Source organism: Schistocerca americana, chromosome 2 (assembly GCF_021461395.2).
Source record: "Schistocerca americana isolate TAMUIC-IGC-003095 chromosome 2, iqSchAmer2.1, whole genome shotgun sequence".
In the NCBI taxonomy this organism is placed as follows: domain Eukaryota; kingdom Metazoa; phylum Arthropoda; class Insecta; order Orthoptera; family Acrididae; genus Schistocerca; species Schistocerca americana.
Window position 1 is genome coordinate 901595944 of NC_060120.1, and position 20555 is coordinate 901616498.

The window sequence follows — 20555 nt, forward strand, 5'->3', positions numbered from 1 at the left end:
AGAATGAAGACTGTGTAAGGCAGCATGTCTGTCAAAAAACACCATTGTGGGCAAGGTGCTGCTTCATGATAATCCAAATCCGTATGTCACAAATGTTGTAATGCAGAAGTTATGCCAACTCAAGTGTAAGACACTGTCCTATAGTTGTGGTTTCTCCCCATGTGATTTTGACACTTTCAGTCCCTTAAAAAAGGCCTTGAAGGGTCGACAATTCCATCAGACAAGGATGTGCAGCATGCAGTTATGGACTTCTTCATGCAGCAGGATGTGGCATTTTGCTAAACAGATATCTTCAACCTGGTACATTGGTGGGATGATTGCCTCAGTGCTCAAAGAAATTTTGTCTGGTTGGGGCTGAGTCAGGACATAACTTGTCTTGATGTGGTAGACGTCCAACATTGTATCTGCTGATAGCACATATGTGATTCCTCTGTGGTGAATTTCAAGAGTGGGACACATTACTGCTACCAGTATGTCACTGTTGCAATGTTGTTGCTCCAGTCTCTCTTTGAAAAGGAACATGTTGACTGGCAGTAGTGGTATTCTGCCTTATCTCTTCGATACTCCCACTGTGTGCATCACATGTATTGCAAGCATCTGCAACTGTTGCATGGACTGTGCAAAATTTCTGCTGCTACTGTGATAGACTAATGTTTTGTCATGAACACAAGCAGTACAAGAGGCATCATGGCAGTAGTAGTCTACTCTTCTCTGATGTTCAGATCAGAAAGATACAGCATGCCATGTTGGGAAGGTGAATGAACGTATGTCAGTTACTTGGTTTTGCTATACATATGATGTGAATGCTGTTGCCTTCTGATATGGGTTTTTTCATCAAGCAATTTTGAAGACTTGCTTAAGTGACAGATTGTCAAATTTGATCACTTCAGCACACTTATGCAGATCAAGTACATCATACATTGCACAGCCTGATGCTGCTCACATAAGGGTCTGTGCACCGTAAATGAAACATCAATTTTGACTCACATGTTTCAGTTTGTTAAATCATTGCCCAGAAGATTGGCATTGTTGTTTCTTGAAACCAAAGAAAGGAAAACAACAATCTTGTGAAAATGATAGGTTGCTACTCACCGTAAAGATGACACACTGAACTGCAGACAGGCACAACAAAAAGACTTTATCTTTTGGCCCTAGCATTCTTCTGAAAAGAAAACACACACAAATTCACACAAGCAAGCACACCTGACACATACGTGACTGCTATCTCTGGCAGCTCTGGTCGGAAGTAGCGGTCATGTGTGCATGAGATGTGCTTGGGTTAATGTGTGTGTGTGTGTGTGTGTGTGTGTGTGTGTGTGTGTGTGTGTTTACTTACCTCGATCTTTTCATTGTGCCTGCCTGCATCTCAATGTGACATCTTAATGGTGAGTAGCAGTTTATCTGTTTCATAATATTGTTGATCCTCCAACCTGGACTTTCCAATGTTGGAAATGAAAACACTTAGACACTACAACCACTCACAATTCACAGTACTAGACTAACATCAGAGCTTGTGCATCACACCAGATCAGAAACTATCAATGGTTCAATGGTGGCAATTAGTGCCTGAGACACACACTGTTGTGAGGTGCTGACATAACTGTATGGCAACCTCTCTCCATTCCATATGATCATGCTCAGATGAGGAGAATGAAATCACAGCCAATGGGCAAGGTGCCTGTGGTACATGTTGTGGTGAAAGTTTTTTGATAAGTTATTTTTGCTGATGTTGCAGTTGATGCTAATGCTGCTGTTTTGTTGCTGGTCATTGAATTTCAGAATTATCTCTTTCATAATGAAGTTTTAATTATCTGATTTGATTTCTTTATTAATAATAATATTTACATTGTGTGGACTTTATCACTCAAAAAATAGATTAAGTAACAGCTTAATATTAGTTGCTTACACCATAATTGACAATTTTCTATTACATTTGATTTTTAGTCCTAGATGACTGTTATTTCTACGTATATTATAATAGAGAGCTTCTTAAATTAAATAACTTTTTTTTATTTTAGGCACCCCATTACCATATTAAAATTTTTATTTTGTCTGTAATTTTTTAGTTTTGTTGTGGAAGACCAGAGCATACCTATGTCAATGTATATATACTCTGCTGGGTTTTAACTTTAGCTGTTTTTAGTTTCATAATCAAGCATGAAACAATTTTTAACATAGTAGTCAATATATATATATATATATATATATATATATATATATATATATATATATATATATACACACACACAGAGATGATGTGACTTACCAAACAAAAGTGCTGGCACGTCGATAGACACACAAACAAACACAAACATACACACAAAATTCAAGCTTTCGCAACCAACGGCTGCTTCATCAGGAAAGAGGGAAGGAGAGGGAAAGACGAAAGGATGTGGGTTTTAAGGGAGAGGGTAAGGAGTCATTCCAATCCTGGGAGCGGAAAGACTTACCTTAGGGAGAAAAAAGGACAGGTATACACTCGCACACACACCCATATCCAACCGCACATACACAGACACAAGCAGACATTAGTAAAGGCAAAGAGTTTGGGCAGAGATCTGCCCAGTATATATTGATTGGAATGACTCCTTACCCTCTCCCTTAAAACCCACATCCTTTCGTCTTTCCCTCTCCTTCCCTCTTTCCTGATGAAGCAACCGTTTGTTGCGAAAGCTTGAATTTTACGGTTGCTTCATCAGGAAAGAGGGAAGGAGAGGGAAAGACGAAAGGATGTGGGTTTTAAAGGAGAGGGTAAGGAGTCATTCCAATCCCAGGAGCAGAAAGACCTGTCCTTTTTCCCCCCTAAGGTAAGACTTTCTGCTCCCGGGATTGGAATGACTGCTTACCCTCTCCCTTAAAACTCACATCCTTTCGTCATTCCCTCTCCTTCCCTCTTTCCTGAAGAAGCAACCTTGGGTTGCGAAAGCTTGAAATTTGTGTGTGTGTTTGCGTTTTTTATTCTGTCTATCTACCAGCGCTTTCTCATTTAGTAAGTTACAGCATCTTTGTTTTTTATATATATATTTCCCACGTGGAATGTTTCAAGTAAAAGTAAAGTTGTCATCAATCCAAACTTTATTTTGAACAGCACAGTGCTTTACTTGCCTTGGTCCTGTTGGAGGTGGTATGCCATTGCCTTCCTCCAACCTTCAAACTGACTTTTCCTACCAGTTATAGTGTGATCTACAGTTTCATGTGGATTTTGAGACATCGTGCAACTTGGTATCTTTCACATAATACTCTGAAAAAAATATTCATGAGGGACAGTTAAGATTTCCAGCATTTTAAAAATTTAAGGCAGTGAACCATGCTGCCACTCTTGGTTATTAGACATATTGCTCTTTTCTGTAGTTTGATTATGCTTGGACATTTTTCCTATTCGCTCCACAAAAAATTATGCCATACCTAATCATGCAATGAATGTAAGCAAAATATACAGACCTGATACACAAGATATCCCTATTGACATAAGAATTCAGAGGGCACAGCATGCTGTAGAGACTATTTTACTAAGTTGTGGTCCTAAGTATATTTATATGCTCTTCCCACTGAAACTGGTAGTCAACATGTACTGTAAGAAATTGTATGGTTTTCACACATTGTAATGATTCATTCTTTATTTTAAGATTATTATAATCTGTTTTTTTATATACATATGGAAATTCATTGAGCTTATTTTCTTTATATTAAGTGTGACTTTATTGTTTGCTGCCCTCTTATATACATTCCTAAGTGTTTCATCAGCTTTCTCTCTTAGTAATTCTGATGACTTGTCAGTGATCAGTACATTGGAGTCATTTGCAGACAATAATATTTTTGTCCCTGTTTGATGCTTTGTGAGAAATCATTAATGTATATTAGGAATAGTACTGGACCTAGCACACTACCATGGAGTACACCTATGTTCATATTTTTAGGGTCGGAAGTGTTCTTTTCACTATAGTTAAAGCTACTTGATGTATGTGTAATTTCAGCCAACTGTCCTCTGTTTTGTAGATATGTCTGCAACCACTTGTTTACCACCATCCTTATTCCCAGTTTATCTAACATTTTTAACAGTCTCTGGTGGTCCATAGTATCAAATGCTTTAGTTACGTTGAGGAAGACATCAGTTGCATAGTTCCCTTTATCAAGTGCTTCTATGTCATGTTTGTGAAATACACTGTTGCTAGATTCAGGAATATTCAGTATCAGTTTGGTTGTGGCCTCTTCCAAACAAAAGTGTGATTATGTGGAACAGCAGTAAAAATTTGTGACTGAATTGAGGATTTCTTGGTAGGCAGCATGCAGCATATTGGCTGAAGAGCCATCAACAGAAGTAGGATTAACTTCAATCGTGCTTCAGGGAAGTCTGTTAAGACCCATGCTGTTCGTGTTGTATATTATTGATCTGGCAGGCAATAATATTGGCAACCTCACACTTTTCATAGATAATGCAGTTATCCATCATGAAGAACTGTCTGTAAAAAGCTGCAGAAATACTCAATGAATATAGACAAGATTTAAAAGTTGTGCAAAAATTGGCAGTTTATGACTTTAACATAACACATTATAGGGCTATGAAACAGAATGGTCATATAGACTCAGTCATAGATAAGGCAGGTGACAGACTTCAGTTCATTGGCATAATGCTGGGAAATTGTAAATTACTTGCGCACCCCATCTTAGGAAATTGTTCAAGTGCATAGTATCAAATTGGACCAACGGGATATTGAACAAAGTAGGTTTGCGCAAATGGTCATAAGTCTACTTGAATCATGGGAGAGCATCACAGAAATGTTTAAAAACTACAGTTGGTAGACGGGAAGATAGATACAAATAATTCCAAGAAATCCTGGTTTCAAAACTTCGAGAACCAGTATTAAGTGAAGAATCTGGAACATTTTTCAGCGCCCGACATATCGCTCCCATGAGACAAAATTATACTAATTAGACCACACACAGAGTTGTTTAAAGATTCATTCTTCCCACACTCCTTGCATGATAGGAACGAAAATAAACCATAATAAGCAGTAACACGCTAATCTTGCACTTCAAAATGGTTTACAGATTTTTCAGTTTTCATCCAAGTCCAAGACAGCAGAGATTTTACCTAAAAGCTGAAGATAGATGAAGATAATAAATGTAACATACTGTAGTCTGTCAGTAAACTTGAGAGCATGGGCACTTGTGTAGCGGGGGAGGGGGGGGGGGGGGGGGGCACTACCCTATGACACAAAGGGCTTACAGACAGTGGCTATGAACAGGCATTGATTGAAGTCAATAGGGAGTCTCCTGCTTACTAGATAGTTGCTCTGACCACTAAACAATCCAGACACAGTGGTCATCACAACCGCATGGGCTGGTCTAGTATGCCTCGTGCCAGACCTAAATTCTCAACTTACCCACACACAACAAATTTACTGCCCCTTGCCCATCATTCTCATTACTTGCAGTGTTTTGCTGATTTCCATAAGAGTTTGAGCCTGGTGAGCACTGCATTGAAGAGATCATTGACCTCTTGCCTTATTTATATGTATGTGGTGTCTGTTCTTTCGGACATGTCCGGAAGAACAGACACCATTTTGATCCAGCAACCATTATGAATTAAGACACAAAGAAATTGTAGACATTGGTTGTGAGTGTGCATTGACTGAAATCAATGGGGAAAGTTGAAAATTTGTGCCAGACCGGGATTCAAACTGGGGACTCCTGCTTACTAGACAACTGCTCTGACCACTAAGTGATCAAGACACAGAGGTCATCGCAAATGCACAGGGTATCCTAGCATGCCTCCATCAGACTAAAATTCTCAACTTATCCACACACACTACTTATTTAGTGCACCTTGCCCATTATCCTCATAATTCACAGCATTTTGCTGATTGCACATCCGCACCAAAGAGATCATTGACTACCTCACTTTATTAAATGTATGTGGTGTCTGTTCTTTCAGACATGTCAGTTGTGATGACCACTGTGTGCAGATGGCTTAGTGGTCAGAGCAACTGCCTGGTAAGCAGGAGCCCCAATCCAGCACAAATTTTCAACTTGTGTCCCTTTGGCCATTGATTTCAGCCAATGTTGGTAATGCCTTTGTGTCATAATTCATAGTGGTGGCTAGATCAAAATGGTGTCATGTCCAAAATAACAGACACCACATACATAAGATTAAGAATCTGTCTGCCATCTAGTACTGCAGTGTACATGTGATGATCTGTGTAAATTTTAGTGATGTTCATTTCTTCTGTTTGTTATATTAGTAACTAGTTTCTGCATTGCATATAGTGTTAACACATTTAGTGGAAAATAAACACTTTCATGCTTGTCTGAATATTGAATTGATCCTCATTTAAAAGGCATACTATGAGAGGGCCGGTATAGCATTGTGGGATAAATAACCTGTAGTTGCTCATTGTGACATAGTTGTGTAGACTGAGGGGAGTCTCATCTGCTTGCTCTTCAGTTTACCCACAGACTAATCCATTCAGTATTCAGATTTGAAGAAAACAGAAAAACAGACAATAAATACAATTTTGAATGAGTACCTTCACCGAGCTCAGTGGAAGTTTGAGTCACAGAGATATTAGTTATTCTGGAAACCAATACAGCAAACAAGTCTCAGCACAATGATGAGAGCTCTGAGAACTAGCTGCACAAAGATTAAAAATGGTGGATGTGTTTTTTCTTCTGTCTGGTGAGGAGATAATGCTGACCATATGATAATTGCCCAATAGTGGCATGGTCTAGCTGTAAAGTCCCCCCTTATTTTTGATAATGTTAGAGACATTTACAGTTTTATTGAATTTTAGTTAAATGTCTGATATGTTGGAAAATTTGGAAAATACTCCTAAGAGCAGAGATTTGTAACCAAGAAAAAGTTATTTAACTTGCTGTTTGCATCAGCATCTGGGCATCATCTCTAGTTCATGACCTTAATGAAAGTAAAAATAATTAATCTTATATTGATTTTATAAAAAAATGTGAATGAGATCATATTTCATATTTTGTAGTGACATTTATAGCAAGACTAATTTCCATAGCATAACCCAGTAATTCGTAAAAATGTCGATATATACTCGGCTAACTTAAAGTAAGGCAGAGCTTTGCCAGACTATTACAACATTGTGTATATTTCCAAAAACATGAATCAGATACTACTTATCCAAAAATAGGTGCAACTATAGCTGAAACTAAGGTGGTATCATAAGTTTCTGTTATCTGAAGAAGTTACATAAGAACTTAGTTTATTGTACAACCTTTATTCACGTTGAGAAGGAAGTCATGTTACAAACATGGAACATGTGCTGTAGCTTAAAACTGGAAAAGGGTATCTCATATTCCACAGAGGGCAGTGGTATGAGACGTTCTTACACTCACAAATAATTGAATTAGACGTAACTGCCATGTTGGGAGAAATCTCTGATGTCCTTACAGTGAAAGGAATAGTTCACCTTGTCAGATGACTATGATGATGTTGCATTTGTCATTAGAATGGTAGCTGAGTGCAGATAAGCAGAACACACAATATTTGTTCATTTGATCATGGCCAGATAGTTGTTGAGTGATGCATGGAACAAAGCCAGGGGTCACCACCAATGGTAGCAGATGTGTAGCACATAGAGAGGCCACACGAGCAGTTCATTGGTGAACATCAACAGCTGGTGGGCAACCATACTATGCAGAACTGACCCTTCACTGTGGGAAGCAAAAGCAGTAAACCCCATGTGTACTTCTGCTCACTATCTATTAAAGGACAGAGATTAGAATGGCCACTGCGACATCACAAATGGACACATCATCTATAAAAAGTCATCTAGATTGCTACTTTGGTATGTGCTGATGGCATGGTATAAGTACATTAAAAGAAAATGCAGCATCCGAGTTCATCACAATGACATGAGACATCTGGTACATCAAAATGATGTTGAGGCATTGGCCATTATCTGTTACCAGTAAACAATACAGGAACATATTAAGGATATCAGTTATGGATGTTTAAGAACCTGTGATTTTTCCTGAATACAGATACAGATAATTTTTTGAAATTTATTCCATAAACTTGGTTTTGGACCTTTTTAGGCTAATCTTCAGATGGGGTACAGGAAGCAATGTAACTGTTTCATAGTGTACTGGGTGTGTGACAAGATGATAGAAAACGCTTTAATGTATTATCATGAGTAATGTTTATATGATGATTTGCATCCAAATACAGGAATTTGTTGGTCAGTAATATGTATTCATTTGTAAACCTTATGCACCCTTGGGAGTACAATGTACCACCATATCACCCTTATTTTGTGTCAAAAGTGTTTGATGAACACACTGTGAATGTGATGGTATTTGTACATTGCTCTCTCTCCCCAAATTCACCTGATACCAATTGTATTCAGCACATCAGAGATGCTACTGTGCAAGTTGTGTGTACCTTTGTGCTCACCTCTGACCAGTCTTTGTGAATCATAAAGTATAGTACTAGAATGAAATTAAGATAGAGAAAGCACATGTAGCTACTAAGCAGAAAATGTTGTAGGCAAAAACAAACATTAACATATTTGTGTCTACGTTGGCAGTTCTGACGCTTTCTTGGACGACAAGAGACAGTGCTGTGTTGGGTTGCATAACTCATATGTCTCTTCCAGTTGACTCATACGTTGTGCATGCAGCCGATCCTCTTCTTTGGGTCATCAGCTACATTGCTCTCACCGTTTAATTTATTCCGTAGACTGTATCAGGTTAAAGGGAATAATATTAACCAACTCTCTATTCTTTAAATAAATCGTGTACTCGTAGAATCTTGTCAGTTCAACAACAATATATTTTCAACTCTCATCTCAAAGTAACAATTATTCTTTACAAACTCTAGCAAGCCAACTGGTTCCAAGATAAATGTCAGAATCGACTAAACACTCATACAATTACATATGTTCTGCCTCATGCAGAGCCAAGACATGAAGTAAGAGTCTCTATACAATACACGCTTCATCTTTCTCTGTAACAATCCTCATGACACCACAGACCATGGAGCATTATAAAAACACTCTTTGACTTTTTGATATAAATTCCAAGGCACTGCTGGTAACCCCTTGTCGGGGCCACTCTAACCACTTGTTGGGGCTGCTCATCTGCTGCAGCTCCTGGCTTCTCGTGACAGCTGTCCTTCCTACACACACAGAAATGTGTGTGCAGTAAAAATGCTCTCTCACCCTTGTCATTAAAATATCGGGTGTTCAAGATGGTGGAGAACCAAGTGTTTCTAGAATTTACCACAAAATTCTTGCAGCACTACATATGCCTCCCCTTAGCTCGAACATGCAATATTTTACAGATATTCATCATGTACCTTAATATCTATCACAACACTAATTTATATTGCAATCACTATGCAATATATATCTTTTAGTCCTTGTGTACTTACACCTAGATTTCCCTTTTTTGTTTTTGTTCATTTTGCCAATAATTATCTGAGCATTTAACCCGATGTTGGAGTAAGTACTTTTAAATCTAGGAATCGGGCGGACAACATTTTTGATTCCCAATCACAAACTCCAGGTGGTATAGACTTTTAATCACTCCTCCTTTAGTATAATTCTCCAAACTATCTTTTCTTTAGTGTTTAAGAGTCTCATTTCCTACAGTAACTTGTCGTCTGGAGGAAACTCTGGAGAAAAAAATGAATGTGTTCTTTCCGACACTCATAACTCCTAACAACGCTGTCGATGTAAAGAATCCAACCTTACCAGAATAATCTCTATAAAATTGTGTGACTTCTGTGATGATACTGTCCTTCCCTTTAGGCACAGTACCTATGCTTTACCTCCAGGTTGCTCCTATGGATGCACTACCTCCTTCCGCTTTGGTAGGTACGCCCCTTTCTTATTCCGATATTCTATGGTATAGGTCAATCTCCTTCTTTGTGCCCCTGCCCACACAGTACACTTCAGCCTCTCTTGGTTCTGCCTATCTGCCCTTTTCTTCATTCAATAAAAGCTGGGTGCACCCCCCCCCCCCCTTATCCTTTGTGAGTAGGCCCCATGGTTCATTGCCCTAGTATACATCTTTGTGTATACTGTCGCTAAATATTACCTGGCAAAATTCAATTCTACTTCACACTTCTCTCTTACTTCTTGGTTCCTTATTTGATCCTCTAGAGTCCTCCACTACTTTTCAACTTCTACACTTTCAGTAGACCTCATATTTATGTATAATTCACTATATAATACCTTTGTTTATTCTAGACTTGTCCCACTATCCTACAAATCATCAGAACAAATATTTAACTGATATTCCTAAATAATTATCACCATTAGTTCCTCCCTGGCTTATGCTCATTAGTTCTTCATTTCTCACACTTCCTTGTACTATATAGAACTGTCTCTGTTCTTATACCTATGTATAAACATATAAAAAGCAACAAAAGAAAAGAAAAAAAGGAATGATGCAGAACTGTCATATATCAACCATACAATGTGTGCATCTACCCAGATGAACAAATGTCTTTATTCCCCTCCATCCCTTGGTGGTTCAGACATTGCTTTAGGTTTCTAACCCGTAAATTTCATGTTTGTGTCTAAGTGTAATCTTGTGTGTTCGTGCAGCCTGATTCTTTGGCCTACTTATTTGACATAAGTTGAAGGTTATAGGAAACCATGAAGAATGAGAAGGACTTCAGCGACAGAAGTATATGCATATGGAAAGAGGGAAAGGTAGACTGGTACTCTGATGAGAAGTCAGAAAGGAAAAAATAGAGATGGTTGCTAAGATCGAAGGAGAAAAAGAAGAAAGCCCCAAAGACAGGAAAACCCTTCCCACCCCCCTTCCCCAGGATCCCTACTTCACCAGTACTTGAGTGACAAGCTGGAGCAGGTATGGTGTTAAACGTCTCCTGCAGAACTGACATTCTCACCTTCACCTTTGACACCCCCGATGAAAAATCTTAGCAACACCTATGGAATGGCAAATGGTGAAGAATCGGTCACACTTTGTCATCTGAAAGGTGAGATGTGTGTGTAGTTTTAGTCATGTCTTTAGTTACACTATCCACCCCTATCAAGATTAATACAAACCCTCCCATCAAAGATGTGAAGGGAATTCGGTGTAGGAAAACTAATCTGGGAGTAACACTGCAAACAACTCAGGAACCAACAGTCGTTACTCTGCCCATTAACACAGAATGTTAATGTCCCTAGGGAACAGATATGACTCTGCCTGGATCCCATGGATCTGACATTAACCTCAGTCGATTGCTTATGGATTAATACTTCTCGTTAAATTTTATGTGAAAGTCTCCCCACAGCAAAACAATTACCATTTTACTAGAAAGCATGACAATAAGTAAAGTTATTCTATGTTCTAATCTGTCCTGGACAAGTTTGAATTCTTTCCATGAGTCATCAACATTTCTCTTAGTGTCATCAAGCTCATAGGATAGCTTTGTAGACATGTTGTCAGAGTTTACTTTCATGGCAACTTTTGTATCTATTATCTCCTCTACCTGTTCCTCCAGACCACTATATTTATAGTGTCTGAAGTTGCTATTTTTCCTTAAAATTTCTTTCCATATCATCAACCCGAGTGTTGACGCCTGCAATTTGCAATTGGACAATAGGGATCAGCTTATCCTGTTTTTCCATCCTATCTCTTGAAGTATGCAGCCTTTGTTTTACCATGTCAAATGTAACAATACACACACTCAGAAATGATCCAAATTTTTCACTAAATTCAGACTCTATATTGTTACACTTGTCTTCAATGTCAAATTCTAATTCCTGAGTCAACTTCTGAAACTGGTCATCCTGCTTTTGGCTCAGGTCAGTAAACATTTGATTCATCTGCACAGTTAAGGAATTACTTAATTCATTCTTTAAATCTAATCATAACTTCTCCACTTTCTCATTTAATACATCAAACTTAGAATCTAAAGCTTCACCCTGTGCTTCTAAATTTTCACTTAAAGTAGTACTTATTTCATTTCTCAGAGAGGCAATTTGAGCAGTTGAAGTTACACTCTGTGCTTCTAACTTTTCACTTAAAGTAGCACTCTGTGCTTCTAACTTAGCATCTAATCTAGTTAGAGCTTCACTCTGCGCTTTAATTAAATTTACTAATTCAGACAACTCAGGTCCTTCTTTACAATTTTCATAGCCATGGCTGGTTCTGATGTCTCTCCAACTGGTTGTATACTGTCCATGCTTCTATAGACTTTTGCCCTTGTGAGAATCTAATACTAATTTCAATTATACCAATTACACAGTAAAAGTTCACCCAACAGTATTTTGTAACACTCTTTACTAGAGTAATAAAGTATTTATTTAATGCTTACCTGGCATAGAATTCTAGGCTGCATTGAATCAGCGCTGGTGAACAGCGCAGGTGCCGGCAGCATTGAATGTTGGTTACGGCATCGGTGAGTGACCGCGAAGTCAGCAACGGTGAACGGCAGCCGTTGCAGTCAGCAACGGTGGCAGGTTACTGTGTCAGCATCATTGCCTGGTTACTGCGTCGATGTCAGTTGGTTACTGTGTGTGTGAGAATTGCTTCCTCCCCACACCCTAATCTTCTTAATTGAAAACTAGAGATCTTCCCTCCATTCTTTTGACATTATTACCTTATTCCGTCATATATTGTGTTGCATTCTTCCTTTGGTTCAGTAGACACAACACAATTACTTGAAACAGTTTCTCAGTCTTGTTAGACCTGGTTGCTATGGCAACTCAAATATCTCCTTCCTGTTTTTGGCTTACAATTTCCCTTCTTCTTTGAGTCGTGTCATGGTTGCCATATTCTAATGCTTTCTTGGACAACCAGAGACAGTGCTGTGTTGGGTTGCATGACTCACATGTCTCTTCCAGTTGACTCATACATTGTGTGTGCAGCCGATCCTCTTCTTTGGGTCATCAGCTACATCGCTCTCACCGTTTAATTTATTCTGTAGACTATATCAGGTTAAAGGGAATAATATTAACCAACTCTCTATTCTTTAAATAAATCATGTACTCATAGAATCTTGTCAGTTCAACAGCAATTTATTTTCAACTCTCATCCTAATGTAACAATTATTCTGAACAAACTACAGTAAGCCAACTGGTTCCAAGATAAATGTCAGAACCAACTAAACACTCATCCAATTACATACATTCTGCCTCATGCAGAGCCAAGACATGAAGTAAGAGTCTCTATACAATACATGCTTCATCTTTCTCTGTAACAATCCTCATGACACCACAAACCACAGAGCATTGTACAAACACTATTTGACTTTTTTATATAAATTCCAAGGTAACCATTTGTCGGGGCCACTCTAACCACTTGTTGGGGTCGCTCGTCTGGTGCAGCTCCTGGCTTCCCATGACAGCTGTCCTTCCTACACACACAAATATGTGTGGTGCAGTAAAAAGGCTCTCTCACCCTCATCATTAAAATATCAGGTGCTCGAGACAGTGGAGAACCAAGTGTTTCTAGAATTTATCCTAAAATTCTCGAAGCACTACACAGTTTCCAGAATGAGACTTCCACTCTGCAGCGAACTGTGTACTGATATGAAACTTCCTGGCAGATTAAAACTGTGTGCCAGACCAAGACTCAAACTCGGGACCTTTGCCTTTCGCGGGCAAGTGCTCTACCAACTGAGCTGCCCAAGCATGACTCATGCCCCATCCTCACAGCTTTACTTCTGCCAGTACCTACACAGTTGCTTCTCACAAAAAAATTTTCTGTCTTCTGTGGATTAGATCTAATTTTGTGCAAAACTCTCAGAGCATATCTGGAAGGGATGTGGAGAAGACTTGCAAGGTTTTTCATAAGAATTCCAAGCACTGTTTCAGAACCTGTGACATATGAGAGTTTATAAAAAAAATATTTGACTATTATGTATTAGAAGCACATACCAAGTAACTGTGGTTAATACATCTTCAGACTTCTGACCATGCTGTTGTCTTTGCATGCATGAAGAAATTAATAGACAATACAAACCTTGTAGAGTAAATATGTTTCACAGCAATGCCACAGTGGGCAGATACTCATTTTCATGACTGTAATAATTTATTGATCAATATAACTTGAAAACTTCTGTGTGGTGCTCTTTATTATCCCAACCAAATAAATTTTGTAAATTCATCAATGAATGATTTAGTTGTATTTGATACTGCCCATGAAATAACAGTTTTTATTCATAATTCAGATGGTAGCAACAACAACAGTAATTACAGATTATGAGATGACTGTTTTGAAGTTGGAGTACATAATGCCATTGTACTGAATATTGCAATTCTCGCATGGCATCCTTGATTATTAATAGAAATTTGATGAATGTATATGCCAAATTCTTATAATTCTACATCCACATCTATACTCTGCAAACCTCAGTGAGGTGCACAGCAGAGGGTGCAACCCATTGTACCAGTTATTAGATTCCTTCCTGTTCCATTCACATATGGAGTGTGGGAAGAATGATTGTTTGAATGCATGCAGTAATTTTTCTAATCTTATTTTCATGATCTCTTTGTGAGCACTACGTAGGGGGCTGTAGTATATTCCTCGAGTAGTCATTTAAAGCCGGTTCTTGAAACCTTGTTAATAGTCTCTCGGGATGGTTTACATCTGTCTTCATGAGTCTTTCAGGTCAGTTCCTTCAGTATATCTGTGACACCCTCCCATGGATAAAACAAACATGTGATAAGTCATGCTGCCCTTCTCTGTATACGTTCAATACCATTTTAGTCCTATATGTTACAGGCTCCACACACTTGAGCAGTGTTATAAAAATGGTTGCATGGTGATTTGTAAGCAGTCTCCTTTGTAGATTGATTGCACTTCACTGAAGTCTACCACCTGCTTTACCCATGTAATCGTTCCATTTCACATCCCTAACATAGTGCTACACTCAGATATTTGTATGAGTTGGCTAATTCTAACAGTGACTCATTGATATTATAGGCATAGGATGCTACATTCTTTTCATTTTGTGAAGGGCAAAATTTTACATTTCTGAACATTTAAAGCAAATTGCCAATCTCTGCACCACTTTGAAAGCTTATCAATATCTGACTGAATATTTATGCACCTTCTTTCAAACAGTATATCATTATATATAACTGCATCATCCACAAAAAGCCTGATTTTACTATTAACATTGTCTGAAAGGTCATTAATATACAACATGAACACAAGGATCCCAACACGCTTTCCTGGAGGACACCCAAAGTTACTTCTACATCTGACGGTGACTCTCCATCCATGATAATATGTTGCGTCCATCCTACCAAGAAGTCCTCAGTCCAGTCACAAATTTCACTTGATATCCCATATGATTGTACTTTTGACTATAAGCTTAGGTGTGGTACTGAGTGAAATGCTTTTTGGAAATCAAGAAATACAGCATCTATCTGATTGCCTTTATCCAAAGCTTTCAGTATGTCATATGAGAAAAGTGCGAGTTGGATTTCAAGTGATCGATGTTTTCAGAATTCATGCTGGTTGGCATTGAGGTCATTCTGTTCAAGATACCTCAGTATGGATGAGCTCGGAATATATTCTAAGGTTCTACAACAAATGGATGTCAAGAATATTGGACATTAGTTTTGTGGATCACTTCTGCTACACTTCTCGCAGATGGATTTTCCAAGAACTGGACATGGTTTTTTGTTCAAGGGATAGCTTACAGTTAGAAGAGAGGATAGCTCAGCCACAAATTCATTTATAATCTGACAGGGATTCTATTGGACCCAGGAGCTTTGTTCAGCATTAATGATTTCAGCTGTTTTCAACACCACTGCACTAATACTAATTCAAATACTGATACTAAATCAGTAATATATGCTTTTTTTAAATTATTGGTGTATAGCTTACTGTACCTATTAACAGTTAAAATATAATGTTTCACCTTTGATTTGCATGCCATACTGTCTTGGGCCCATATTTAGCAATGTGTAAATCTAGTGCTCACATTAAAGTATTTTTTAATAATATCTTTGGATGTTCCATAATAGAAGTAACTAAGGCAAGCATTATAAGTCTCAGAAAGTTGAAGTTATATACTTTTGTCATTGCCAGTTTCTTGATAAATTAATGAGTCAGGAAAACAGGATAACTGGAAATGACAGCACCCAAACTAGCTAAACGCTGATTACAATGTAAACATTCAGCCACTTAAAACAGTAGTAATGATGTTTTTATGAACCAACCCAGTTCACTCAAGGAGCATCATCAATGGCATAACATTGGAGCAAGTTTCACATTTCCAGTATGGTGGATGTAATAGGACCTATGAAGAATACAAAGATGACAAGACTGACACCTACTAGAAGATATGCTGCAGTCATATCATCTCCTCCCCATTCTCATATTCCAGCCTCTTTGTTTCCTGCCCTGTGATAATACACCCATCAATTTTTCCCTGCTCCTCTCCTTTTTACTTCTTTTTCCCCCACCTCCCTGCCCCTGTGGCCCTGTGGGGCAGGGAGGTGGGGAAAAAGGGAGCGAAAAGAAGAGGAGCAAGGAAAGGTGAACAGGTGTGTTGGCACAGGGTGGCAAGCAGAGTGGCTGGGAGACACGGCACCTGTTGGCATTCTAGTCCCTGCACGTGCCAGACAGCATTCCTCTGCCCCCCCCCCCCCCCCCCTTCCCTACATTACTATCTCTTCCACTTCTGTGCCCTCAACAGACTGCTGCTGCCAATCCACATTATAGTTGCATTTTGGCCTGAGCTGCCAGAGTTGGCAGTCAAGTGTGTGTGATGGGTGCTTCCTTGTGTGTATGAGTGGTGTGTGTTTCTCTGTTTCTCTTTCGCTGACAAAGGCTGTGGCCAAAAGCTTTGTGTAAGTGTGTTTTAATTGTGCCTGTCTGCAATTTAATGTGTCTGCTTTATGCTAAGTAGCACTCTATATTTTCCTACATTATTAAAGAATTACAAATATTTTAAATAAAGTTCCTCAGATGGTAAAAAATGACAGTGGAACAAATGAAATAAAAAAAATGACTCCATAAGAAAAGAAAAAGCATGGCAGAGGAAGAAAAAAGTACAGTGCAATGTTATCCATTCAGTGTTGCTGTAGTGCTGATTTTATAAACTAAATAGTACATCATAAACCTACAGAAACAAAATTTGTGGAAATACTGAGAAGCAACTCATGAAATTGGAATGTGCTGTGCCAGCCTAAACTGGGAAATAATAACAACAATAAGAAGAAGTCTGTTTTGTATTAGTTTCAGCCTGTGAAATAAATGGCTGTATATTAAGGTTTATGTTATTCTCTTTGCTTGGTTTTTGAAATGTTTACTAGTGTTATAATATTGCATTGAGGATGTCTATCTCAGTGACCACATAATATTTCTTCTCATGCTGATTTTCTCATTTAGAAATGTGCTTACAATCTCTTTTATGATCACCTTGACACCAAAACCAAATACAGTTAGCAAGGAAGTGGTAAAATTATTACATATGTCCAATAGAGTTTGGGGCAACTTTTCATTCACTTCAGCATTTTTTCATCTTATCCATTTTTCCTGTTTCCTGTCATTCTCCAGATGAACTTTTCAAAAATCCATGAAAAAACATTCAACTTTGCTTATATAGTTGTGTACCAGTCATAGTTGTTCAAATTACTTTTTATTTATCAGCTAGTAAAGAGTTGCTCGTCTTGTATCTCAAATTTATGGTACTCAAAAGTCTGTATTGTCATCACCTACAGTTTAGTCTGTTCTTTCTAAAATTTCCACTATAGTGTCATCATATTTGCAATAATTTTACTATAATGGCATTGCTACCGTGTTATTTCCACATTTCTCTATGTAAAGCAAAGAGAGAGAGAGAGAGAGAGAGAGAGAGAGAGAGAGAGAGAGAGAGAGAGAGAGAGAAAGAGAGAGAGAGAGAGAGAGAGAGAGAGAGCAAGTTCCTTCATTACTTTCCGTTCTTTATTATACTATCATTCTCCACTGTGACTAGAATTATGTGCCACAATATTACTGAAGTAAATTTGAATAGATGTCAGCTTTATCATATGATTTGTTGCTATTGGTAATACTGGCAAACTATCAAAGCTCATAAAAAATGGATACATTCTTTACCAAAGTAAATTTTCATAATGTTTTTTATGACTGTACCACATTTCTATAATGAGTTGATCAAATGAAGATCTTTTTACAAATATATGTGGTATCAAAACATCATCAGGGTGTAATACCTATATTGTTTTGCAGGACAATAGGTCATGCAGACAGATGGGAAAAATGTATCTATCCTGGCATGAGGGCCAGTATCATTGGCACACTACTTGCTTCTCAAGATCACATGGATAAAAGAAGAAATTCATTTGAGCTATTTGGAGCTGATTTCATGGTAACAGAAGATTTCTGTCCATGGTTAATAGAGATAAATTCGTGCCCATGCATGGCACCTACAACAAGTGTTACTGCTAGAATGTGTTCACAATGTTTGGAAGATGTAATTAAAGGTAAGCATAATTTGACTACCATTGTTTCTGTTACTGATTAATCCAGTATAACATAAAATCATCTTAATGTTGTTTGAACTGCACATCAAAATAGATTAGAGGTGTTGATTTCTGTAATTTCAAATACATTAAGAAGATAGTCATTTATTTTTATCCACACAATATCTGCAGGAAGGATGTGGAGTAATACCAGGTGGTTATAATCAAACTTTCCCTACTTAACATATTGTAACACAGAAACTAATTACTATATGAGTACCAAACTTCGTAGCATTAATGTCAATGATATGAGGAAGAGAAATAACATGTAATCATTTCAACTGAAACACTTTTTAATTGCTGCTACAGTATATCGTACTACTATATAGCGATACCATTACTGCTACAAAAGGGGCTCAATATGGCACCCATCTGAGTCCGGAATAGTCTTAAAGCACAGGATTGCATTCTGCACAGCAGAACGAAGCCTGTACATATGCTGGCTACCTCTCCTGATATGCTGCACTTCAGATCAGCACATGTGTGAATGTTCCTCTGGTAAACCCTGTCCTTCAGGTATACCCACAATCAGTAATCACAGAGAGTGAGATCAGGTGATTGTGCCAGCCAAGCATTTGGAAATAATTGGCTGATAATTCAGTCATTTCCAAATGAGTTTTGAAGGAGCAGGTGACTTCATGAGTGATGTCCGGTGGGGCCCCATCTTGCATGAAAACTGTTGAGTTCAATGTGTCTCTCTCCTGTAGGGCAGGTATGACATGTTGGCAATGCATTTCATAGTAATACTGTCCAGTCACACTACACATCTTTGGTCCTTGAGTGCCAACCTGTTCCAGCAAGAACGGGCCAATGATGAATGTAGACACAAAGTCACACCATATGGTGACACATTCACCATACATAGGAATTTCATGCACAGTGACTGGAGGTGAAGATCCCCACACTCAGCAGTTCTATGTGTTCACCTCACCCATCAGAGAAAAATGAGCTCTGTCTGTCCATAGGATAGCTCAGGGCCAGCCCTCATTAACTTCAATGCTTGCGAGAAAGAGAGAGCGAAATCAATGCATCATTGTGCATCCTGTGTGGCAAGCTGCTGTACAATAAGGATCTTGTAAGGATACCATTTGAGAATGGTTCGAAGCACCTTCCGTACAGTGGATCACGGGATGTTCAACTTTCATGACACAGCACGCGTGCTGCCTAACACTTGGGAATTGCTTGCAGTATTATCTGCTGTAGCAACAGTGATTTCATCAACCACCTGTGGTGCAAGCGGTCATCAGCATCTACCTGGAGTGATGCCCAGTTCCCCAATTGATTCAAAAATTTTCATCATGCTCCGCACAGCAAATGGAGAAAGAGGACCCTCTATAGTCCTTTCAGCCGGCAATATTCTCAAAGTGCAGCTGCAGCATTACTGTTGTTTTGATAATAGAGCTTCACCAATAATGCCCTGCTCCTTTTGTCCCAGCTCATATTGACACGTCAACACGTGCACAGCATTTGGTCAATTGTGCAAAACTATGAATCACGATGACTGATCACAGCACCTGGTGGTGGCCATAGTTGGAACTGGACAGTGGTGCTATGACATGGAAATCGTGCACCCCATACTCTGGACATTAATGCTACCAAGTATGGTACTCGTACAGTAATTAGTTTCCACAACTGCTGTTGTTGTTGTTGTGGTCTTCAGTCCTGAGACTGGTTTGATGCAGCTCTCCATGCTACTCTATCCTATGCAAGCTTCTTCATCTCCCAGCACTTACTGCAACCTACATCCTTCTGAATCTGCTTAGTGTATTCATCTCTTGGTCTCCCTCTACTATGCTTACCCTCCACGCTGCCCTCCAATGCTAAATTTGTGATCCCTTGATGCCTCAGAACATGTCCTACCAACCGGTCCCTTCTTCTTGTCAAGTTGTGCCACAAATTCCTCTTCTGCCCAATTCTATTTAATACCTCCTCATTCGTTATGTGATCTACCCATCTAATCTTCAGCATTCTTCTGTAGCACCACATTTCGAAAGCTTCTATTCTCTTCTTGTCCAAACTATTTATCATCCATGTTTCACTTCCATACATGGCTACACTCCATACAAATACTTTCAGAAATGACTTCCT

The 20555-nt window shown here is 38.6% G+C and overlaps 1 protein-coding gene across 1 annotated transcript in view; it reads left to right on the forward strand.

The window, feature by feature from the left end:
* Positions 1–20555, forward strand: part of LOC124595480 (tubulin glycylase 3A-like) — a 137185-nt gene that overhangs the window by 101112 nt on the left and 15518 nt on the right. The window contains exon 9 of the mRNA XM_047134240.1: positions 18175–18428. Coding sequence (XP_046990196.1) covers positions 18175–18428 — 254 coding nt within the window. The remainder of the gene's footprint in view (positions 1–18174; positions 18429–20555) is intronic.